General features: G+C 49.5%; 1 protein-coding gene across 4 annotated transcripts in view; it reads left to right on the top strand.

The window, feature by feature from the left end:
- The window catches only part of pkd1a (polycystic kidney disease 1a), a 144,825-nt gene that overhangs the window by 5,276 nt on the left and 114,320 nt on the right, over positions 1-25,229 (top strand). For all 4 annotated transcript variants that reach the window (XM_090195271.1, XM_090195272.1, XM_090195270.1 and 1 more), the window contains exons 2-4: positions 22,748-22,819; positions 22,915-22,986; positions 23,665-23,736. In XM_090195271.1, coding sequence (XP_090051397.1) covers positions 22,748-22,819; positions 22,915-22,986; positions 23,665-23,736 — 216 coding nt within the window. The remainder of the gene's footprint in view (positions 1-22,747; positions 22,820-22,914; positions 22,987-23,664; positions 23,737-25,229) is intronic.

Here is a 25,229-nt window from a genome sequence, read left to right as displayed (position 1 = left end):
GTGTGGCCGTGTTTCCATTTCATTGGCTCTGCATAAGGGGCTGGCCTTTCACAGGGATAACTGAGCGAAGACATGGGTTCTGCATAAGGGGCTGGCCTTTCACAGGGATAGCTGAGCGAAGACATGGGTTCTGCGGTGGCGAGGAGTGATACTGTCATGTCAGAGTCCAGCCAAACTGGACAGGAGCGTTAATTGCATCAAGCTAAGCAAACCCCGCTGTCCTCCTGAGAAAAGTCGGTAAACGGTAGAAAATATATAATTTCTGTGGATGGAGAGGAACAGCCATTCCAGCACCACAGCCGTTGGAGACATATAATTACCATGGAATTAGTTGGGATTCTATTGAATTCTAATTATCTGACTGGAACTGTCACAGGGCTCCAAGCTGACCTAGGTCATAATCACCAGTCTTCTGTTATGGAACTGTCACAGGGTTCCAAGCTGACCTAGGTCAATATCACCAGTCTTCTGTTATGGACCTGTCAGAGGGTTCCAAGCTGACCTAGGTCAATATCACCAGTCTTCTGTTATGGACCTGTCACAGGGCTCCAAGCTGACCTAGGTCAATATCACCAGTCTTCTGTTATGGACCTGTCACAGGGTTCCAAGCTGACCTAGGTCATAATCACCAGTCTTCTGTTATGGAACTGTCACAGGGCTCCAAGCTGACCTAGGTCATAATCACCAGTCTTCTGTTATGGAACTGTCACAGGGCTCCAAGCTGACCTAGGTCATAATCACCAGTCTTCTGTTATGGAACTGTCACAGGGCTCCAAGCTGACCTAGGTCATAATCACCAGTCTTCTGTTATGGAACTGTCACAGGGTTCCAAGCTGACCTAGGTCATAATCACCAGTCTTCTGTTATGGACCTGTCACAGGGTTCCAAGCTGACCTAGGTCAATATCACCAGTCTTCTGTTATGGAACTGTCACAGGGCTCCAAGCTGACCTAGGTCAATATCACCAGTCTTCTGTTATGGACCTGTCACAGGGCTCCAAGCTGACCTAGGTCAATATCACCAGTCTTCTGTTATGGACCTGTCACAGGGCTCCAAGCTGACCTAGGTCAATATCACCAGTCTTCTGTTATGGAACTGTCACAGGGCTCCAAGCTGACCTAGGTCAATATCACCAGTCTTCTGTTATGGACCTGTCACAGGGCTCCAAGCTGACCTAGGTCAATATCACCAGTCTTCTGTTATGGACCTGTCACAGGGCTCCAAGCTGACCTAGGTCAATATCACCAGTCTTCTGTTATGGACCTGTCACAGGGCTCCAAGCTGACCTAGGTTAATATCACCAGTCTTCTGTTATGGACCTGTCACAGGGCTCCAAGCTGACCTAGGTTAATATCACCAGTCTTCTGTTATGGACCTGTCACAGGGCTCCAAGCTGACCTAGGTCATAATCACCAGTCTTCTGTTATGGAACTGCCACAGGGCTCCAAGCTGACCTAGGTCAATATCACCAGTCTTCTGTTATGGACCTGTCACAGGGCTCCAAGCTGACCTAGGTCAATATCACCAGTCTTCTGTTATGGACCTGTCACAGGGCTCCAAGCTGACCTAGGTCAATATCACCAGTCTTCTATTATGGAACTGTCACAGGGCTCCAAGCTGACCTAGGTCAATATCACCAGTCTTCTCTTATGGACCTGTCACAGGGCTCCAAGCTGACCTAGGTCATAATCACCAGTCTTCTGTTATGGAACTGTCACAGGGCTCCAAGCTGACCTAGGTCATAATCACCAGTCTTCTGTTATGGACCTGTCAGAGGGCTCCAAGCTGACCTAGGTCAATATCACCAGTCTTCTGTTATGGACCTGTCAGAGGGCTCCAAGCCAACCTAGGTTAATATCACCAGTCTTCTGTTATGGACCTGTCAGAGGGCTCCAAGCTGACCTAGGTCAATATCACCAGTCTTCTGTTATGGACCTGTCAGAGGGCTCCAAGCCAACCTAGGTTAATATCACCAGTCTTCTGTTATGGACCTGTCAGAGGGCTCCAAGCTGACCTAGGTCAATATCACCAGTCTTCTGTTATGGACCTGTCAGAGTAGGAGTACTGATCTAGGATCAGTTTAGCCATTTTAATCAATATGAGTATTATGGACAGAGAGGTGTGTAAAAGTGTGATCTGAGCTCAGGGGTTCATAATGTCTGGACTGAGAGATACAGTAAGAGACAAAGTGGGAAGTGCTGAAGGCTGTTTGATGTGGACATGAAGGCATAGGTCTATTCTTCACTTCTACAAACATTATATCCCACATCTCTACGGTAGGTGAAGCTCGGATGATTCTGGTGTTGCCACACACACACACACACACACACGGTAGCTGTAAACACACACATCTCCATTTTCCTGGCTACGGTACTGTTTTGCTTTGTGTCGTTACCAGGACAACCACGCAGCAACTATCACACCCCAGACCAGCCCAGGAGAAGTACAACTGTACACACACACACACACACACACACACAGCAGGAGATGTTGTCTTATAAACCAGAGTATTTACAGAGTAGTTAGATCTGGCAGTACACCTCGTCTCTTCAGAAGTCTAACAGATGTCATGTATAGGGACTACTCTCTCGCTCCCTCATCCCCCTCTCTCTCTCCCTCATCCCCCTCTCTCTCCCTCATCCCTCTCTCTCGCTCTCCGTCATCCCTCTCTCTCTCTCCCTCATCCCTCTCTCTCCCTCATCCCTCTCTCTCTCTCCCTCATCCCCCTCTCTCTCTCTCCCTCATCCCGCTCTCTCTCTCCCTCATCCCTCTCTCTCTCTCCCTCATCCCCCTCTCTCTCTCCCTCATCCCCCCCCCTCTCTCTCCCTCATCCCTCTCTCTCTCTCTCCCTCATCCCCCCTCTCTCTCTCCCTCATCCCCCTCTCTCTCTCTCCCTCATCCCTCTCTCTTTCTCTCCCTCACCCCCCCTCTCTCTCCCTCATCCCTCCATCTCCCTCTCCTTCCTCCAGTGTATCCTCATCCCTCTCTCTCCCTCTCCTTCCTCCAGTGTATCCTCATCCCTCCCTCTCCCTCTCCTTCCTCCAGTGTATCCTCATCCCTCTCTCTCCCTCTCCTTCCTCCAGTGTATCCTCATCCCTCCCTCTCCCTCTCCTTCCTCCAGTGTATCCTCATCCCTCCCTCTCCCTCTCCTTCCTCCAGTGTATCCTCATCCCTCCATCTCCCTCTCCTTCCTCCAGTGTATCCTCATCCCTCTCTCTCCCTCTCCTTCCTCCAGTGTATCCTCATCCCTCTCTCTCCCTCTCCTTCCTCCAGTGTATCCTCATCCCTCCATCTCCTGATAGTGTAAATGTTCAGGCCAAAGAAACAAGTGATACTTTTTTCTTCATTTTTCTTTCTGTCTTTCTTTCTTTCTTTCTGTCTTTCTTTCTGTCTTTCTTTCTTTCTTTCCTCCATTTTTTTTAACAAGCTGGGAAAGACTGAATCCACAGGCCATATGCAAGGAGGTTTGTTTTGTTACCGTGACGACGGCAACTGATGACATCACTCACGGAAGTACAGGCATTCCACAAGGCAGTAAATAAAGGGGGGGAGGGGAAAGAAGGGGGAGAGAAAAAGAGAGAGAAGGGGGAGAGGTAGAGTGCGTTTAGAGAACAGCAAAAAGAGGGGAGGAAGAGTGTGGGGGACGAAGGGGGCACATATTGAACCCTTTCGATGCAACAGACCTCAGAACTAACCACTAAACCATCAAGATGCTAGAACACTGTCTAGCCCATTACCCTTCACTGTCACTACAGTATGTCATTATGTCATTACAGACATGACCCTTCACTGTCACTACAGTATGTCATTATGTCATTACAGACATGACCCTTCACTGTCACTACAGTATGTCATTATGTCATTACAGACATGACCCTTCACTGTCACTACAGTATGTCATTATGTCATTACAGACATGACCCTTCACTGTCACTACAGTATGTCATTATGTCATTACAGACATGACCCTTCACTGTCACTACAGTATGTCATTATGTCATTACAGACATGACCCTTCACTGTCACTACAGTATGTCATTATGTCATTACAGACATGACCCTTCACTGTCACTACAGTATGTCATTATGTCATTACAGCCATGACCCTTCACTGTCACTACAGTATGTCATTATGTCATTACAGCCATGACCCTTCACTGTCACTACAGTATGTCATTACAGCCATGACCCTTCACTGTCACTACAGTATGTCATTACAGCCATGACCCTTCACTGTCACTACAGTATGTCATTATGTCATTACAGCCATGACCCTTCACTGTCACTACAGTATGTCATTATGTCATTACAGCCATGACCCTTCACTGTCACTACAGTATGTCATTACAGCCATGACCCTTCACTGTCACTACAGTATGTCATTACAGCCATGACCCTTCACTGTCACTACAGTATGTCATTACAGTCATGACCCTTCACTGTCACTACAATATGTCATTACAGACATGACCCTTCACTGTTACTACAGTATGTCATTACAGACATGACCCTTCACTGTCACTACAGTATGTCATTACAGCCATGACCCTTCACTGTCACTACAGCATTACAGTGGACATAACACCACAGACAGTTCCAGCACTAGTGTGTGTCTGTAATGGTTAACTGGTGCTAGTTAAACAGAATAATCTGGGTTCATCATTTACCGACTCAGTGCAGACATTTCTCTCTGTGTGTGTGTGTGTGTGTGTGTGTTTGTGCATGTGTGTGTGAGATAGTCTTTGACTCTGAGCTCTCTTACACACAAACACAAAGCAGATATTGTACTATACTTGTGGGGACCTAAATTGTACTTCCATTCAATATCCTATTTACCTTTACCCTTAACTGTAAACTTAACCGTAATTGTAACCCCTAACCGTAATTGTAACCCCTAACCATAAACCTAACCGTAATTGTAACCCCTAACCGTAATTGTAACCCCTAACCGTAAACCTAACCGTAATTGTAACCCCTAACCGTAATTGTAACCCCTAACCGTAAACCTAACCGTAATTGTAACCCCTAACTGTAATTGTAACCCCTAACCGTAATTGTAACCCCTAACCGTAAACCTAACCGTAATTGTAACCCCTAACCGTAAACCTAACCGTAATTGTAACCCCTAACTGTAATTGTAACCCCTAACCGTAAACCTAACCGTAATTGTAACCCCTAACCGTAATTGTAACCCCTAACCGTAAACCTAACCGTAATTGTAAACCCTAACTGTAATTGTAACCCCTAACTGTAAACCTAACCGTAATTGTAACCCCTAACCGTAAACCTAACCGTAATTGTAAACCCTAACTGTAATTGTAACCCCTAACTGTAAACCTAACCGTAATTGTAACCCCTAACCGTAAACCTAACCGTAATTGTAACCCCTAACTGTAATTGTAACCCCTAACCGTAAACCTAACCGTAATTGTAACCCCTAACTGTAATTGTAACCCCTAACTGTAAACCTAACCGTAATTGTAACCCCTAACCGTAATTGTAACCCCTAACTGTAAACCTAACCACTAAGCCTAAAATAGCTATTGTCTTCATGTGGACATGATGGAGAATTTCCACAAGGACAGTAACACACACACACACACACACACACACACACACACACACACACACACACACACACACACACACACACACACACACACACACACACACACACATATTTATGGATATTTCATTCCTTTTCCCATGCATGTATAATTAGCTACAGCTATTTATAAACAAGAGACTCCACACTAATCCACACTCCTCTAGAGCTACATCAGACCCCTAGTCAGCGGAGTGTGTGTGTGTTGTCCCTAATCCACACTCCTCTAGAGCTACATCAGACCCCTAGTCAGCGGAGTGTGTGTGTGTCGTCCCTAATCCACACTCCTCTAGAGCTACATCAGACCCCTAGTCAGCGGAGTGTGTGTGTGTCGTCCCTAATCCACACTCCTCTAGAGCTACATCAGACCCCTAGTCAGCGGAGTGTGTGTGTGTTGTCCCTAATCCACACTCCTCTAGAGCTACATCAGACCCCTAGTCAGCGGAGTGTGTGTGTGTCGTCCCTAATCCACACTCCTCTAGAGCTAGATCAGACCCCTAGTCAGCGGAGTGTGTGTGTTGTCCCTGGCACAATTAGGCCCTCTCTGTGCTGCTAACCTCAACCTCATGAGCTCAGAGACTGGACTTTAGCCACAACGGGGGGGTGGGGGGGGTTGGGGGAACGGGAAGGGCCGGGGGGGGGGGGGCAAGAGGGGAGGTGGGGGAGACAGGGTGGGTGGGGGGAGACAGGTAGGGAGAGAGCGGGTGAGGAAAAGAAGTGTGGTAGAAGAGTGAGTGAGTGGAGAGGGAATGAGAAGAGGAGGGAATAAGTCATGGGTGGAATAAAGAGAGAGAGGACAGGTGGATGGAGAGACGTGGTTTGAGTTGGGATGACTTGTTGGTGGTTAACTACAAAGGCCTCTTTGCCTGTTTCACTTGGAGAGAGTCAGAGAGGGAGGACAGGGGGAGAGACTCTTCACAGCTCACCACAGAGTAAATGTATGCCAACCAGACTGGACTGAAAAAACAAGTCTCTCTCCCTCCTCTCCCACCATCTCTCTCCCTCCTCTCCCACCATCTCTCTCCCTCCTCTCCCACCATCTCTCTCCCTCCTCCCCCACCATCTCTCTCCCTCCTCTCCCGCCATCTCTCTCCCTCCTCTCCCGCCATCTCTCTCCCTCCTCTCCCGCCATCTCTCTCTCTCCCTCCTCTCCCACTATCTCTCTCTCTCCTCTCCCACCATCTCTCTCCCTCCTCTCCCACCATCTCTCTCCCTCCATCTCTCTCCGTCCTCTCCCACCATCTCTCTCCCTCCTCTCCCACTATCTCTCCCCCTCCTCTCCCACCATCTCTCTCCCTCCATCTCTCTCTCCTCTCCCTCCATCTCTCTCTCCTCTCCCACCATCTCTCTCCCTCCTCTCCCACCATCTCTCCCTCCTCTCCCACTATCTCTCTCCCTCCTCCACCACCATCTCTCTCCCTACTCTCCCACTATCTCTCTCCCTACTCTCCCACTATCTCTCTCCCTCCTCTCCCACCATCTCTCTCCCTCCTCTCCCACCATCTCTCTCCCTCCTCTCCCACCATCTCTCTCCCTCCTCTCCCACCATCTCTCTCCCTCCTCTCCCACCATCTCTCTCCCTACTCTCCCACTATCTCTCTCCCTACTCTCCCACTATCTCTCTCCCTCCTCTCCCACCATCTCTCTCCCTCCTCTCCCACCATCTCTCTCCCTCCTCTCCCACCATCTCTCTCCCTCCTCTCCCACCATCTCTCTCCCTCCTCTCCCACCATCTCTCTCCCTCCTCTCCCACCATCTCTCTCCCTCCTCTCCCACTATCTCTCTCCCTCCTCTCCCACTATCTCTCTCCCTCCTCTCCCACTATCTCTCTCCTTCCTCTCCCACCATCTCTCTCCCTCCTCTCCCACTATCTCTCTCCCTCCTCTCCCACCATCTCTCTCTCTCCTCTCCCACCATCTCTCTCTCCCAACCAAGTCTCTCTCCCTCCTCTCCCACCATCTCTCTCTCTCCTCTCCCACCATCTCTCTCTCTCTCTCTCCCAACCAAGTCTCTCTCCCTCCTCTCCCACCATCTCTCTCTCTCCTCTCCCACCATCTCTCTCCCTCATCTCCCACTATCTCTCTCCCTCCTCTCCCACCATCTCTCTCCCTCCTCCCACCATCTCTCTCCCTCCTCTCCCACCATCTCTCTCCCTCCTCTCCCACCATCTCTCTCCCTCCTCTCCCACCATCTCTCTCCCTCCTCTCCCACCATCTCTCTCCCTCCTCTCCCACCATCTCTCTCTCTCTCCTCTCTGTGACTCTTCTCTTCCTTCTCTCCTCTCTGCTGTCAGAGATGGAGAGAAATGGAGAGAGATTTGAAGAGACGATTTTTTGATTTGGTTCTGTAATTAGAAGAGCACATTCAGGGCCAAGAGACTGGAGAGAAAGAGAGAGGAGAGGAGGAGGGGAGAGAGAGAGAGAGAGAGAAGGGGGGAGAGAGAGAGAGGAGAGGAGGAGGGGAGAGAGAGAGAGAGGAGAGGAGGAGGGGAGAGAGAGAGAGCGAGACTACTGGAGTGTGTGGAGTGCGAGAAAGAGAGAGGAGAGGAGGAGGGGAGAAAGAGAGACTACTGGAGTGTGTGGAGAGAGAGAAAGAGATTGAGGAGAGGAGGAGGGGAGAGAGAGAGACTACTGGAGTGTGTGGAGAGAGAGAAAGAGATTGACTGTGTGGAGAGAGAGGAAGAGATTGAGGCGAGGAGGAGGAGAGAGGGAGAGACTACTGGAGTGTGTGGAGAGAGAGAAAGAGATTGAGGAGAGGAGGAGGGGAGAGAGAGAGAGACTACTGGAGTGTGTGGAGAGAGAGAAAGAGATTGACTGTGTGGAGAGAGAGGAAGAGATTGAGGCGAGGAGGAGGAGAGAGGGAGAGACTACTGGAGTGTGTGGAGAGAGAGAAAGAGATTGACTGTGTGGAGAGAGAGGAAGAGATTGAGGCGAGGAGGAGGAGAGAGGGAGAGAGACTACTGGAGTGTGTGGAGAGAGAGAAAGAGATTGAGGCGAGGAGGAGGAGAGAGAAAGAGATTGAGGCGAGGAGGAGGAGGAGAGAGGGAGAGGAAAAAAGGCGGAAGGGTGGAGAGATTGAAAGTGTGTGTGAAATCACTGCTCACAGCTGCCCAGCTCTCCTGCCAGCTGGACTCCAGACAGCCTGAGCAGCAGAATGGACAGAATGTTCTAACGACGAGAGGAAGACATGGACTGACCCGCCCTGCGGGGCCCAGCCAATCACCTTCTTCCACACTCCTCCTTTCCTCCCTCCCTCCTTCTTTCCCCCCTCTCTCGCTCCCTGTCCGTCCTATGAAGGGGAAAGTACACATGTCCCCAGGGACCATGTAGAAGAGGGCTCCCCGTCCTGGGCAGGGAGAGCAGACTGGCTAGCCACTGTGGCAGGAGCTTCATGATGGAACTGATAGGGGCGACCTGTCTAGAGTAGAGGCACTCCACAGTGGGGGGGATTGTTCTCCGTCGCTGGGCCTTACGGTTCTCCCCTGGGTCTCTCCTTCTGATCTTCACACTGCTTTGAGTCTCAAACATAAACAAAACTTGGAGGGAGGGGAGTGCCTCTACTCTGGGGGAGGGAGGGAGGGAGAGAGGGGGAGAGAGAGAGGGGGAGAGAGAGAGGGGGAGAGAGAGCTCTCCATACATCATCGAATTCAAAACTATTAGATAAAAAAAAAAAGTTTGCTATAAACAGCTTGACATGAGAACCCATATTGAGGATTCATCTGCTCTCCCTCCCCCTCTCTCTCTGCTCTCCCTCCCCCTCCCTCTCCCTCTCTCTGCTTTCTCTGCTCTCTCTCTCTCTGCTCTCTCTCTCTCTCTCTCCACTTTCTCTCTCTCCACTTTCTCTCTCTCTCTCCACTTTATCTCTCTCCACTTTCTCTCTCTCCCCACTTTCTATCTCTCTCCACTTTCTCTCTATCACTCTCTCTCCACTTTCTCTCTCTCCACTTTCTTTCTCTCTCCACTTTCTCTCTCTCTCTCCACTTTCTCTCTCTCTCTCCACTTTCTCTCTCTCCACTTTATCTCTCTCCACTATCTCTCTCTCTCTCTCTCTCTCTCTCCACTTTCTTTCTCTCTCCACTTTCTCTCTCTCTCCACTTTATCTCTCTCCACTTTATCTCTCTCCACTTTCTTTCTCTCTCCACTTTCTTTCTCTCTCCACTTTCTCTCTCTCTCCACTTTCTCTCTCTACACTTTATCTCTCTCCACTTTCTCTCTCTCTCTCTCTCCACTTTCTTTCTCTCTCCACTTTCTTTCTCTTTCCACTTTCTCTCTCTCTCCACTTTATCTCTCTCCACTTTCTTTCTCTCTCCACTTTCTTTCTCTCTCCACTTTCTTTCTCTCTCTCTCTCTCCACTTTCTCTCTCTCTTTCTCTCCACTTTCTTTATCTCTCTCTCTCTCTCTCTCTCTCCACTTTCTCTCTCTCCACTTTATCTCTCTCCACTTTCTCTCTCTCTCTCCACTTTCTCTCTCTCCACTTTCTTTCTCTCTCCACCTTCTTTTTCTCTCTCTCTCTCTCTCAACTTTCTCTCTCTCTCTCCACTTTCTCTCTCTCCACTTTATCTCTCTCCACTTTCTCTCTCTTTCCACTTTCTCTCTCTCCACTTTCTTTCTTTCTCCACTTTCTTTCTCTCTCTCTCTCCACTTTCTCTCTCTCTTTCTCTCCACTTTCTTTCTCTCTCTCTCTCTCTCTCTCTCTCTCCACTTTCTTTCTCTCTCCACTTTCTTTCTCTCTCCACTTTCTTTCTCTCTCTCTCTCTCCACTTTCTCTCTCTTTCTCTCCACTTTATTTCTCTCTCTCGCTCTCTCTCTCTCTCTCTCTCTCCACTTTCTCTCTCTCTCTCCACTTTCTCTCTCTCTCTCCACTTTCTCTCTCTCCACTTTATCTCTCTCCACTTTCTCTCTCTCTCCACTTTCTCTCTCCACTTTCTTTCTCTCTCCACTTTCTTTCTCTCTCTCTCTCTCCACTTTCTCTCTCTCTGTCCCTCCACTTTCTTTCTCTCTCTCTCTCTCTCCACTTTCTCTCTCTCCACTTTCTTTCTCTCTCCACCTTCTTTCTCTCTCTCTCTCTCTCTCTTTTTCACTTTCTCTCTCTCTTTCTCTCCACTTTCTTTCTCTCTCTCTCTCCACTTTCTCTCTCTCCACTTTCTTTCTCTCTCCACTTTCTCTCTCTTTCTTTCCACTTTCTTTCTCTCTCTCTCTCTCTCTCTCTCTCTCTCCACTTTCTTTCTCTCTCCACTTTCTTTCTCGCTCTCTCTCTCTCCACTTTCTTTCTCTCTCTCTCCACTTTCTTTCTCTCTCTCTCTCTCTCTCTCTCTCTCTCTCTCTCCACTTTCTCTCTCTCTCTCCACTTTCTCTCTCTCCACTTTATCTCTTTCCACTTTCTCTCTCTCTCTCTCCACTTTCTCTCTCTCCACTTTCTTTCTCTCTCTCTCTCTCTCTCTCTCTCTCCACTTTCTTTCTCTCTCCACTTTCTTTCTCTCTCTCTCTCTCTCTCCACTTTCTATCTCTCTCCACTTTCTCTCTCTCTCTCTCTCTCTCTCTCTCTCTCTCTCTCTCTCTCTCTACACTTTCTCTCCCGTTGTCCCAGTTGTGTGCTTCTCCAGCCCAGTATAAGTGGCACCAGACAGCCCTTATAAGGAATGGTTAGATCATTGGCCCCGGCCACGCCGTTACTAAAACAGAACCGTGTGTGTGTGTGTGTATGTGTGTGTGTGTGTGTGTGTGTGTGTGTGTGTGTGTGTGTGTATCCTTGCCCATACTTCTGTGTGAAGCAGAACCATATGTGCTAGAGGTAGCAGGGAGAACAGGAGCCAGCCTGCTGCTAGCTAATAGACATGGAGGAGGTCACATTATACAGTCGTACACACACTATCCCTAACCTTAACCATAAACCTAACCTGGACCATAAACCTAACCTGGACCATAAACCTAACCTGGACCATAAACCTAACCTTAACCATAAACCTAACCTTAACCATAAACCTAACCTTAACCATAAACCTAACCTTAACCATAAACCTAACCTTAACCATAAACCTAACCTTAACCATAAACCTAACCTTGACCATAAACCTAACCTGAACCTTAAACCTAACCTGAACCATAAACCTAACCTGAACCATAAACCTAACCTTAACCTGAACCTAACCTGAACCTTAAACCTAACCTTAACCATAAACCTTAACCATAAACCTAACCTTAACCTTAAACCTAACCTTAACCTGAACCTAACCTTAACCATAAACCTAACCTTAACCATAAACCTAACCTTAACCATAAACCTAACCTTAACCATAAACCTAACCTTGATCATAAACCTAACCTTAACCATAAACCTTAACCATAAACCTTAACCATAAACCTAACCTTAACCTTAAACCTAACCTTAACCTTAAACCTAACCTGAACCATAAACCTAACCTTGACCATAAACCTAACCTTAACCTTAAACCTAACCTTAACCATAAACCTTAACCATAAACCTAACCTTAACCTTAAACCTAACCTTAACCTTAAACCTAACCTTAACCATAAACCTAACCTTAACCATAAACCTAACCTTAACCTGAACCTTAACCCCTAACGTTAACCATAAACCTGGACCATAAACCTAACCTTAACCATAAACCTAACCTTAACCTTAAACCTAACCTTAACCTTAAACCTAACCTTAACCATAAACCTAACCTTAACCATAAACCTAACCTTAACCTGAACCTTAACCCCTAACATTAACCATAAACCTAACCTTAACCTGAACCTTAACCCCTAACGTTAACCATAAACCTGGACCATAAACCTAACCTTAACCATAAACCTAACCTTAACCATAAACCTTAACCATAAACCTAACCTTAACCTTAAACCTAACCTTAACCTGAACCTTAACCCCTAACCTTAACCTTAAACCTAACCTTAACCATAAACCTAACCTGGACCATAAACCTTAAATTTAGGAGCACAGTGAAAAATGTAACAGAGTTTATTAACAAACAATTTATTACATATATATTTATACTGTGTGTGTGTGTGTGGTGTGTGCGTGTGTACTAAGGGACATATCTGTGGGACAGCACATACCACCAAAATCACACATTGACCCGTGCCTACTGGACCCAAAGGATATCAGCTGTCCAGCTGCTGTTGTCTCTTGGCCGTCTGGCACGCTTAGAGGTCGGCCGTCTGGCACGCTTAGAGGTCGGCCGTCTGGCACGCTTCAAGGTCAGCCATCTGACACGCTTAGAGGTCAGCCGTCTGGCACGCTTAGAGGTCAGCCGTCTGGCACGCTTAGAGGTCAGCCGTCTAGCCCGCTTAGAGGTCAGCCGTCTGGCACGCTTCGAGGTCAGCCATCTGGCACGCTTAGAGGTCAGCCGTCTGGCACGCTTAGAGGTCAGCTAGCGGTCCACGGCAGGATCCAACTCCTCGACAGGAGACCTCCAGGCTGATCCTCATCAGGTCTTCCCTGGTGGAGACCTCCAGGCTGATCCTCATCAGGTCTTCCCTGGTGGAGACCTCCAGGCTGATCCTCATCAGGTCTTCCCTGGTGGAGACCTCAAGGCTGATCCTCATCAGGTCTTCCCTGGTGGAGACCTCCAGGCTGATCCTCATCAGGTCTTCCCTGGTGGAGACCTCCAGGCTGATCCTCATCAGACTTCCCTGGTGGAAACCTCCAGGCTGATCCTCATCAGGTCTTCCCTGGTGGAGCCCTCCAGGCTGATCCTCATCAGGTCTTCCCTGGTGGAGACCTCCAGGCTGATCCTCATCAGGTCTTCCCTGGTGGAGACCTCCAGGCTGATCCTCATCAGGTCTTCCCTGGTGGAGACCTCCAGGCTGATCCTCATCAGGTCTTCCCTGGTGGAGACCTCAAGGCTGATCCTCATCAGGTCTTCCCTGGTGGAGACCTCCAGGCTGATCCTCATCAGGTCTTCCCTGGTGGAGACCTCCAGGCTGATCCTCATCAGGACTTCCCTGGTGGAAACCTCCAGGCTGATCCTCATCAGGTCTTCCCTGGTGGAGACCTCCAGGCTGATCCTCATCAGGTCTTCCCTGGTGGAGACCTCCAGGCTGATCCTCATCAGGTCTTCCCTGGTGGAGACCTCCAGGCTGATCCTCATCAGGTCTTCCCTGGTGGAGACCTCCAGGCTGATCCTCATCAGGTCTTCCCTGGTGGAGACCTCAAGGCAGCTTCTTGTCGAATTCTTCATCCGGTTCTGAGCAGAGAAGCCTCTCTCACGCCGGGCGGCTGAAATGGGCAGCGCCAGCATACGCTGCACCAACTCCAGTATGTTCTAGGGAAAAGATGATATCTTTCAATTTCATTTCAACTCTTACCATGAACTTATCGAAACCAACCATAGGATACCATACATAACCCCTCAGGACTGTTAGTCTACCTTGTAATGGTGCCTGTAGGGGTCCTTTGTCAACATGCTCTCCCAGAGGCCACTGTAGGACCAGGATTTTCAGCCCCTGCCACTCATCCTGGATTGCAGCCATGTTGCGCCCCGATCTGCAGGATTGAACAGAGCAAGAGAGTCGGCACATATAGACACAGCATTGTCTCGTATGGCAACGCAGTGTCACATAACCTCTTACCTCTCTAGAGGCTCCTTGAAACGCCTCTTCAGTTCTGCCACACCATCGGCGCCAAAGGTGAGAAGGCTGGTCTTCTGGTGTCAGGGTTTATCACAACTCTGAAGACTCCACCTGGGTCTCTGGATACCTCGTCCTTCAGCAGACCACCTAACCTGGCTTTGAGATCATCCACCACGCCCATGTCTATGGCCCATGTTGATGGCCCATGTTGATGGCCCATGTTGATGGACCATGTTGATGGCAAATCACGTTGATGGACCATGTTGATGGACCATGTTGATGGACCGTCTGTTGATGGCCCTATGTTGAATCCATGTTGATGGCCCATGTTGATGGACCATGTTGATGGCCCATGTTGAGGGACCATGTTGATGGACCATGTTGATGGACCATGTTGATGGCCCAATGTTGATGGACCTTGTTGATGGCCCATGTTGATGGACCATGTTGATGGCCCATGTTGATGGCCCATGTTGATGGACTGCTTCTCATGTGCTGCTTCAGCTGGGGACTGGTGAGGTCCGTGAAGCCTTTCAGATCTCCCTTCGCGCTCTTTCCTTTAACAGAAACAACACACACACACACACACACACACACACACACACACACACACACACACACACACACACACACACACACACACACACACACACACACACACACACACACACACACACACACACACACACACACACACAGTGAAATGTCTGGCCATCTGTCTGTCTCCCATAATAAACATGTGAGAAGACTCCTCCACTGCATTTCCCTCCTTCTCCTCAATCGTTCTATTGGGAAAAGGATATACACTGATTCTCACACTGAGAATCTGTCTTTAATCATCGGTTTTAAAATGGATTGATTTCTCTCACATCCTAACAAGCTCCGTCCTACCACACCAGGAATCTCCTCTCATCACCCTGCTGCTGAGCCAGCATGCCTGCTGCCTTCGCCCTCAGATTTAGTGCTTCCAGTCTGGTCACTGTTCTTCCGATGGATGTGGCTTGGAGGGAGGATCCAGGCGATCCCTTTGCAGGGTGAGGCTCAGTCAGGACAGCTGCTCGGCAAACATGTCTGAAACAAAATGGCAGAACACACAAGAGAGTGCATTCTCCATTTCCCGCTTTTTCTGAGGAAATAAACTGTCACCTGTCAATTACTTGATTCTGAAAGTTCATTTGAGTCTTGAACCTATGTTTTAAAACGAGTGTGGTATTACATTTCCTGTGTAGTAATGGTCCCCTTTGCCCTTGAACTTCCGGCTGTTGTTGATGCTGCGGCCAGCTGCTCCATGTGCTGCCGACCAACGAAGTACTGGCCTTCGTCAGTTGGGAAGGTCCTTGTCTTGTCCATGCGCAGGAACACTTCCAGGGCTCTGTGGACGTGGGGGATCCAACGAGTTCCCTTGACGTTGTAGACGGTGTGTATCCACACCGAGCTCTTCCCCGAGGACACAGAGCTCTTCCCCGAGAACACAGAAACTCTTCCCCGAGAACACAGAGCTCCTCCCCTTCTAGAACACAGAGCTCTTCCCTGAGAACACAGAGCTCCTCCCCGAGAACACAGAGCTCTTCCCCGAGAACACAGAAACTCTTCCCCGAGAACACAGAGTCCTTCCCCGAGAACACAGAGCTCTTCCCCGAGAACACAGAGCTCTTCCCGGAGAACAAAGAGCTGTGAACACATAGCTCTTCCCCGAGAACACAGAAGCTCTTCCCCGAGAACACAGAGCTCTTCCCCGAGAACACAGAGCTCTTCCCCGAGAACACAGAGCTCTTCCCCGAGAACACAGAGCTCTTCACCGAGAACACAGAGCTCTTCCCCGAGAACACAGAGCTCTTCCCCGAAACACAGAGCTCTTCCCCTCGAGAACACAGAGCTCTTCACCGAGAACACAGAGCTCTTCCCCGAGAACACAGAGCTCTTCCCCGAGAACACAGAGCTCTTCCCCGAGGAACAAAGAGCTCTTCCCCGAGAACACAGAGCTCTTCCCCGAGAACACAGAGCTCTTCCCCTGAGAACACAGAGCTCTTCCCCGAGAACACAGAGCTCTCGTTTGGATTTTCAGTCTTCCATTTTAGATTCAGAAGATCGTACACGACAGACACCTCTGGCTCTTTCTTCTGAATGGTCAACAGCTCTAGTCTGTGGCAGTCAGAACAGAATCTTCCAAACGATTCACCGTCTCCCCCCCCCCCGTCTCTTGTGCCAACAGAAAACAATCATTCTGTGGTATTTACCATTCCAACACTTGGCGCACACAGACACACAGATCTGTTTAACATTCTCTGCTAGCAAATAAAAACTAGATAGAGAATTTATTAGTTACAAACCTATGTGGCATACAGTGGATTGGGATTTAGAGCCAGTTTTATTTCTTTAATCACCACAGCCGTTTTCAGCGGTGCTAACATAATTGCAAAAGGGTTTTCTAATGATCAATTAGCCTTTTAAAATGATCAACTTGGATTAGCTAACACAACGTGCTATTGGAACACAGGAGTGATGGTTGCTGATAATGGGCCTCTGTACGCCTCTGTAGATATTCCATTAAAAATCAGCCGTTTCCAGCTACAATAGTCATATACAACATTAACAATGTCTACACTGTATTTCTGATCAATTTAATGTTATTTTAATGGGCAAAAAATGTGATTTTCTTTAAAATAAGGACATTTCTAAGTGACCCCAAACGGTTGAACGGTGGTGTATGTATAAATATTTAGAATTTTACAGGCACTGCTTACCCTCACGTTGTGTGCAGTTCTGGGAGAGAGAGAGAGAGAGAGAAGTGGGAGAGAGAGAGAGAGGTGGAGAGGAGGGCGAGAGGTGGGGAGAGAGAGAGAGAGGTGGGAGAGAGAGATGAAGAGAGAGAGAGAGAGGTGGCAGAGAGAGAGAGAGAGACAGAGAGGTGGGAGAGAGAGAGAGAGAGAGGTGGAAGAGAGAGAGAGAGAGAGAGGGAGGGGGAAGAGGTGGGAGAGAGAGAGAGGTGGGAGAGAGACGAGAGAGAGAGAGGGAGGTGGCAGAGAGAGAGGTGGGGAGAGAGAGAGAGAGAGGTGGGAGAGAGAGAGAGAGAGAGAGAGAGACAGAGAGGTGGGAGAGAGATAGAGAGAGGTGGAAGAGGGGAGAGGTGGGAGAGAGAGAGGAAGGGAGAGAGAGAGGAAGAGAGAGAGGTGGCAGAGAGAGAGAGAGACAGAGAGGTGGAGAGAGAGAGAGGTGGAAGAGAGAGAGAGAGGGAGGGGGAGAGGTGGGAGAGAGACGAAGAGAGAGAGAGAGAGAGGTGGCAGAGAGAGAGGTGGCAGAGAGAGAGGTGGGAGAGAGAGGTGGGGAGAGAGAGGGAGAGAGAGAAGTGGAGAGGGAGAGGGTGGGAGAGAGAGAGAGAGGAAGAGAGAGAGAGAGAGGTGGCAGAGAGAGAGACAGAGAGGTGGGAGAGAGAGAGAGAGGTGGAAGAGAGAGAGAGAGGGAGGGAGAGGTGGGAGAGAGAGAGAGAGAGGGAGAGAGAGAGAGGAAGAGAGAGAGAGAGAGGTGGAAGAGAGAGAAAGGGGGAGAGGTGGGAGAGAGAGAGAGGTGGGAGAGAGAGAGAGAGAGGTGGGAGAGAGAGAGAGAGGTGGCAGAGAGAGAGGTGGGAGAGAGAGAGCGTGCCATTGGAACACAGGAGTGATGGTTGCTGATAATGGGCCTCTGTACGCCTCTGTAGATATTCCATTAAAAATGAGCCGTTTCCAGCTACAATAGTCATATACAACATTAACAATGTCTACACTGTATTTCTGATCAATTTAATGTTATTTTAATGGGCAAAAAAAAAAAAAAAGTGACCCCAAACGGTTGAACGGCTGTGTATGTATAAATATTTAGAATTTTACAGGCACTGCTTACCCTCACGTTGTGTGCAGTTCTCGTAGAGAGAGAGAGAGGTGGGAGAGAGAGAAGTGGGAGAGAGAGAGAGAGGTGGAAGAGGGCGAGAGGTGGGAGAGAGAGAGAGAGGTGGGAGAGAGAGATGGAAGAGAGAGAGAGAGAGGTGGCAGAGAGAGAGAGAGAGACAGAGAGGTGGGAGAGAGAGAGAGAGGTGGGAAGAGAGAGAGAGAGAGAGAGGGGAGGAGGGAAGAGGTGGGAGAGAGAGAGAGAGGTGGAGAGAGAGACGAGAGAGAGAGGGAGGTGGCAGAGAGAGAGGTGGGGAGAGAGAGAGAGAGAGAGGTGGGAGAGAGAGAGAGAGACAGAGAGGTGGGAGAGAGATAGAGAGAGGTGGAAGAGGGGAGAGGTGGGAGAGAGAGAGGAAGGGAGAGAGAGAGGAAAGAGAGAGAGGTGGCAGAGAGAGAGAGAGACAGAGAGGTGGGAGAGAGAGAGAGGTGGAAGAGAGAGAGAGAGAGGGAGGGGGGAGAGGTGGGAGAGAGACGAGAGAGAGAGAGAGAGAGGTGGCAGAGAGAGAGGTGGCAGAGAGAGAGGTGGGAGAGAGAGGGAGAGAAGTGGGAGAAAGAGAGAGAGGTGGAAGAGGGGGAGAGGGTGGGAGAGAGAGAGAGAGGTGGGGAGAGAGAGAGGAAGGAGAGAGAGAGAGAGGTGGCAGAGAGAGAGAGACAGAGAGGTGGGAGAGAGAGAGAGGTGGAGGGGGAGAGCTGGGAGAGAGAGAGAGAGAGAGAGAGGTGGGAGAGAGAGAGGAAGAGAGAGAGAGAGAGGTGGAAGAGAGAGAGAAAGGGGGAGAGGTGGAGAGAGAGAGGTGGGAGAGAGAGAGAGAGGTGGGAGAGAGAGAGAGAGAGAGGTGGGAGAGAGAGAGAGGTGGAAGAGAGAGAGAGAGAGAGAGGTGGGAGAGAGAGAGAGGTGGAAGAGAGAGAGAGACAGAGGTGGGAGAGAGAGAGAGAGAGTTGGGGAGAGAGAGAGAGAGGTGGGAGAGAGAGAGAGAGAGAGAGAGAGGTGGGAGAGAGAGAGAGAGAGAGGTGGGAGAGAGAGAGAGGGAGAGGTGGGAGAGAGAGAGAGAGGTGGAGAGAGAGAGAGGTGGGAGAAAGAGAGAGAGAGAGAGAGGTGGGGAGAGAGAGAGAGGGATAGAGAGAGAGAGAGGGGATAGAGAGAGTGAGAGAGAGAGGAGAGAGAGTGAGAGAGAGAGAGAGAGAGAGAGAGAGAGAGAGAGAGAGAGAGAGAGAGAGAGAGAGAGAGGTGGCAGAGAGAGAGAGACAGAGAGGTGGGAGAGAGAGAGAGGTGGAAGAGAGAGAGAGGGAGGGGGAGAGGTGGGAGAGAGAGAGGTGGGAGAGAGAGGAAGAGAGAGAGAGAGAGGTGGAAGAGAGAGAAAGGGGGAGAGGTGGGAGAGAGAGAGAGAGGTGGGAGAGAGAGAGAGAGGTGGGAGAGAGAGAGAGAGGTGGCAGAGAGAGGTGGGAGAGAGATAGTTGTGTGATTCCTGAGCAGAGGATGGTTGCTGATAATGGGCCTCTGACGCCTCTGTAGATATTCCATTAAAAATCAGCCGTTTCCAGCTACAATAGTCATATACAACATTAACAATGTCTACACTGTATTTCTGATCAATTTAATGTTATTTTAATGGGCAAAAAAAAAAAAAGTGACCCCAAACGGTTGAACGGTGGTGTATGTATAAATATTTAGAATTTTACAGGCACTGCTTACCCTCACGTTGTGTGCAGTTCTCGTAGAGAGAGAGAGAGAGGTGGGAGAGAGAGAAGTGGGAGAGAGAGAGAGAGGTGGAAGAGGGCGAGAGGTGGAGAGAGAGAGAGAGGTGGAGAGAGAGAGATGAAGAGAGAGAGAGAGGTGGCAGAGAGAGAGAGAGACAGAGAGGTGGGAGAGAGAGAGAGGTGGAAGAGAGAGAGAGAGAGAGAGGGAGGGAAGAGGTGGGAGAGAGAGAGAGAGGTGGGAGAGAGACGAAGAGAGAGGGAGGTGGCAGAGAGGTGGGAGAGAGAGAGAGAGAGAGAGAGGTGGGAGAGAGAGAGAGAGACAGAGAGGTGGGAGAGAGATAGAGAGAGGTGGAGGGGAGAGGTGGGAGAGAGAGAGGAAGGGAGAGAGAGAGGAAGAGAGAGAGAGGTGGCAGAGAGAGAGAGAGACAGAGAGGTGGGAGAGAGAGAGAGGTGGAAGAGAGAGAGAGAGGGAGGGGGAGAGGTGGGAGAGAGACGAGAGAGAGAGAGAGAGAGGTGGCAGAGAGAGAGGTGGCAGAGAGAGAGGTGGGAGAGAGGGAGAGAAGTGGGAGAGAGAGAGAGGTGGAAGAGGGGGAGAGGTGGGAGAGAGAGAGAGGTGGGAGAGAGAGAGGGAAGAGAGAGAGAGAGAGGTGGCAGAGAGAGAGAGACAGAGAGGTGGGAGAGAGAGAGAGGTGGAGGGGGAGAGCTGGGAGAGAGAGAGAGAGAGAGAGAGAGAGAGAGGTGGGAGAGAGAGAGGAAGAGAGAGAGAGAGAGGTGGAAGAGAGAGAAAGGGGGAGAGGTGGGAGAGAGAGAGAGGTGGGAGAGAGAGAGAGGTGGGAGAGAGAGAGAGAGAGAGAGAGAGAGGTGGAAGAGAGAGAGAGAGAGAGGTGGGAGAGAGAGAGGTGGAAGAGAGAGAGAGACAGAGGTGGGAGAGAGAGAGAGAGAGAGTTGGGAGAGAGAGAGAGAGGTGGGAGAGAGAGAGAATAGAGAGAGAGAGGTGGGAGAGAGAGAGAGAGAGAGGTGGGAGAGAGAGAGAGGGAGAGGTGGGAGAAGAGAGAGAGAGGTGGGAGAGAGAGAGGTGGGAGAAAAGAGAGAGAAGAGAGAGAGAGAGGTGGAGAGAGAGAGAGGGATAGAGAGAGAGAGGGATAGAGAGAGTGAGAGAGAGAGGAGAGAGAGTGAGAGAGAGAGAGAGTGCCCTTGCCTGCACACTCACTCACTCACTCACTCACTCACACACACACACACACACACTCACACACTCACACACTCACACACTCATACTCACTCACTCACTCACTCACTCACTCACTCACTCACTCACTCACTCGCAGGGGTCTTCCTGTAGTCCCACAGAGCAGGTGTCTCCTTGTAGTTCCACAGAGCAGGGTCTCCTTGTAGTTCCACAGATCAGGGGTCTTCCTGTAGTCCCACAGAGCAGGTGTCTCCTTGTAGTTCCACAGAGCAGGTGTCTCCTTGTAGTTCCACAGATCAGGGGTCTTCCTGTAGTCCCACAGAGCAGGTGTCTCCTTGTAGTTCCACAGAGCAGGTGTCTCCCTTGTAGTCCCACAGAGCAGGTGTCTCCCTGTAGTCCCACAGAGCAGGTGTCTCCCTGTAGTCCCACAGAACAGGTAAAGCAGTGATCCTAGTGGATGTTCTGTGTCTGGACCCCGGGGGACTGTTGTTAATGGGGGTCCACGTCATCAGAACCCCGGGGGACTGTTGTTAATGGGGGTCCACGTCATCAGAACCCGGGGGACTGTTGTTAATGGGGGTCCACGTCATCAGAACCCGGGGGACTGTTGTTAATGGGGGTCCACGTCATCAGAACCCCGGGGGACTGTTGTTAATGGGGGTCCACGTCATCAGAACCCCGGGGGACTGTTGTTAATGGGGGTCCACGTCATCAGAACCCGGGGGACTGTTGTTAATGGGGGTCCACGTCATCAGAACCCCGGGGACTGTTGTTAATGGGGGTCCACGTCATCAGAACCCCGGGGACTGTTGTTAATGGGGGTCCACGTCATCAGCACCCGGGGGACAGTTGTTAATGGGGGTCCACGTCATCAGCACCCGGGGGACAGTTGTTAATGGGGGGTCGACGTCATCAGAACCCGAGGACAGTTGTTAATGGGGGTCGACGTCATCAGAACCCAGTGACCAGTTGTTAATGGGGGTCGACGTCATCAGAACCCAGGGACCAGTTGTTAATGGGGGTCGACGTCATCAGAACCCGAGGGACAGTTGTTAATGGGGGTCGACGTCATCAGAACCCAGTGACCAGTTGTTAATGGGGGTCCACGTCATCAGAACCCGAGGGACAGTTGTTAATGGGGGTCCACGTCATCAGAACCGGGGGACTGTTGTTAATGGGGGTCCACGTCATCAGAACCCAGTGACCAGTTGTTAATGGGGGTCCACGTCATCAGAACCCGGGGGACTGTTGTTAATGGGGGTCGACGTCATCAGAACCGGGGGACTGTTGTTAATGGGGTAACCGCTGCTTTGCTCCAGGCAGAACAGTGGGTTATTCTACCTTGCCAGCTCGGGGATTAGAACCAGCGACCTAGCGGTTAAGAGTGGCCCGATGCTCTTAACCGCTAGGCTAGTGGCCCAACACTCTTAACCGCTAGGCTAGTGGCCCTACACTCTTAACCGCTAGGCTAGTGGCCCAACACTCTTAACCGCTAGGCTAGTGGCCCAACGCTCTTAACCGCTGTGTGTGTGTGTGTGTGTGTGTGTGTGTGTGTGTGTGTGTGTGTGTGTGTGTGTGTGTGTGTGTGTGTGTGTGTGTCTCAGTGTGTGTATGTGTGTATGCGTGTGTGTGTGTGTGTGTGTGTGTGTGTGTATGTGTGTGTGTGTGTGTGTGTGTGTGTGTGTGTTAACATTCTGTCTCCCAGTCAGTCAGTAATTGTAATGTTTTATTTCCCCCTTACAGAGATCTGTCCAGGAACCGTATCTCATCTCTGGAACCAAGTCTCTTTGATCAACTCACCTCCCTACGAGAACTGTGAGTATAGCTGGCTGTGTGTTTGTGTGTGTGCTTGTCTATGTCTGATAACTTATCTCCCTCTCTCTCTCTCTCTCTCTCTCTCTCTCTCTCAGGTATCTACAGGACAACAGAATCAGTGTTCTCCCCAGAGGGGTCTTCTGCTCCAGACCCCTGTTCTCTATACTGTATGTCACCTAGAGGGGGAGAGGGAGAGGGGGATGGGGGGGGGACTGAAAGGAGGAAGAGGGTGGAGAGAAAAATCAGTGTGGTTTAGTCTGTATTTAACTAGGCAGAACCCACAGGAGAGGTCTGGCTGTGCTGAGAGGAACACACACCAATCACAGAACCATTAAGCACAATTCTCCTGCTCTGTCGGCTCTACTTTCAGATCTTTCTCCTTCTCTCCCTCCATCTATCTCTCTCTCTCTCTTCTTCTCTCTCTCCCTCCCTCCATCCATCATCTCCCTCTATAAACCAGTCTCAACCATCCTCTCGCCTCACCAAATGCCTCCACCCTCTCCTTCACAGCTTTCTTCTTGCCATCCAACCCCTCCATCTCTCTGCCACCCCTCCCCCCTCTCATTTCCACTCCTTTCTCGTCCCCCTTTCCTTTCCTCCTACAAGTCTGTTCCAGTGTTTTCCATCAGCCCTGTCCAAACCACCACACAGCCAGCCATTATGGAGGGTGGGAGGTTTAACTAGGGGAAGAGGGGCTATTTCATTTACATTTAATTGTACCTTTATTTTAGCAGGCAGGTCAATTCCAAACAAGGGTAGAATGTAAAGTGTGGAGGTTAGGAGGGCGGAGGTTGTCACGGTGATATGTGTCTGTCATCCTCTGTCTCGTTCTTTCTCTTTTTCAGAGATTTGAGTAACAACCAGATCACCACCATAGAAGAAGAAATATGTGATCATTTATTTAATTTAACAGAAATGTAAGTCAGAGCTCTCTCCTCTCCTCTCCTCTCCTCTCCTCTCCTCTCCTCTCCTCTCCACTCCTCTCTCCTCTCCTCTCCACTCCTCTCCACTCCTCTCCTCTCCTCTCCTCTCCTCTCCTCTCCTCTCCTCTCCCTCTCCTCTCCTCTCCTCTCCTCTCCACTCCTCTCCTCTCCTCTCCTCTCCTCTCCTCTCCTCTCCTCTCCTCTCCTCTCCTCTCCTCTCCTCTCCACTCCTCTCCCTCTCCTCTCCTCTCCTCTCCCTCTCTCTCTCTCTCTCTCTCTCTCTATTCAATTCAAGGGGCTTTATTGGCATGGGAAACATGTGTTAACATTGCCAAAGCAAGTGAGGTAGATGATATACAAAAGTGAAATAAACTATCAAAATTAACAGTAAACATTGCACATACAGAAGTTTCAAAACAATGAAGACATTACACATGTCATATTATATATATATATATACAGTGTTTTAACAATGTACACATGGTTAAAGGACAAAAGGGAAATTAAATCAACATAAATATGTTTTGTATTTACAATGGTGTTTGTTCTTCACTGGTTGCCCTTTTCTTGTGGCAACAGGTCACACATCTTCTCTTTCTCTCTGACTTTCTGTCTTTCTCCCTTTGTCTTCTCTTTCTGTCTTCTCTCTTTCTCTGTCTTCTCTCGTTCTCTCTTGCTCTGTCTTCTCTCTTTCTCTCTTCTCTCGTTCTCTCTCTTTCTCTGTCCTCTCTTTCTCTCGTTCTCTCTTTCTCTGTCCTCTCTTTCTCTCGTTCTCTCTTTCTCTAACCTCTCTTTCTCTCGTTCTCTCTTTCTCTGTCCTCTCTTTCTCTGTCTTCTCTCTTTCTCTTTTTCTCTTCTCTCTTTCTCTCTCTTTCTCTGTCCTCTCTTTATCTCTCTCTTTCTCTCTTTCTGGTTAGGTGTGTGATTATGAAACATTTTCATCTCAGTCATGATGTTATACTGTCTGTCTCTATGTGGTATGTACTTCATTATAAACTGGCTGGTTGGAGCCCTGAATGCTGACTGACTGCCAGCTGTGGTATATCAGACTGTGAGAACAGCTCTTAGTCGCTGTATATTGGCCATATACCACACCCCTCAGGTCATATCGCTTCAATGTACATAGACTGTACCCACCCATAGACAGAGAGAATGTGTTGGTTTGATCTCTCTGTTATTTCTCTGTTTACATCTCCAACTGAAACAGAGACTAAAATAGACAGAGAGAGAATGTGTTGGTAGGATCTCTCTGTTATTTCTCTGTTTACATCTCCAACTGAAACAGAGACTAAACTAGACAGAGAGAGAATGTGTTGGTAGGATCTCTCTGTTATTTCTCTGTTTACATCTCCAACTGAAACAGAGACTAAACTAGACAGAGAGAGAATGTGTTGGTAGGATCTCTCTGTTATTTCTCTGATGTTTAGAATTCCACTATGAACTCACTCTCACACAAAGAACACTACTGTTAATTACACCCCTCTCCT

The sequence above is a fragment of the Oncorhynchus mykiss genome, chromosome 13, assembly GCF_057628025.1.
Source record: "Oncorhynchus mykiss isolate SJ-2025 chromosome 13, ASM5762802v1, whole genome shotgun sequence".
NCBI classification, from domain to species: Eukaryota; Metazoa; Chordata; class Actinopteri; order Salmoniformes; family Salmonidae; genus Oncorhynchus; species Oncorhynchus mykiss.
The sequence above is the reverse complement of the archived record's forward strand: the minus strand, read 5'-3'. Positions and strand labels throughout refer to the sequence as shown.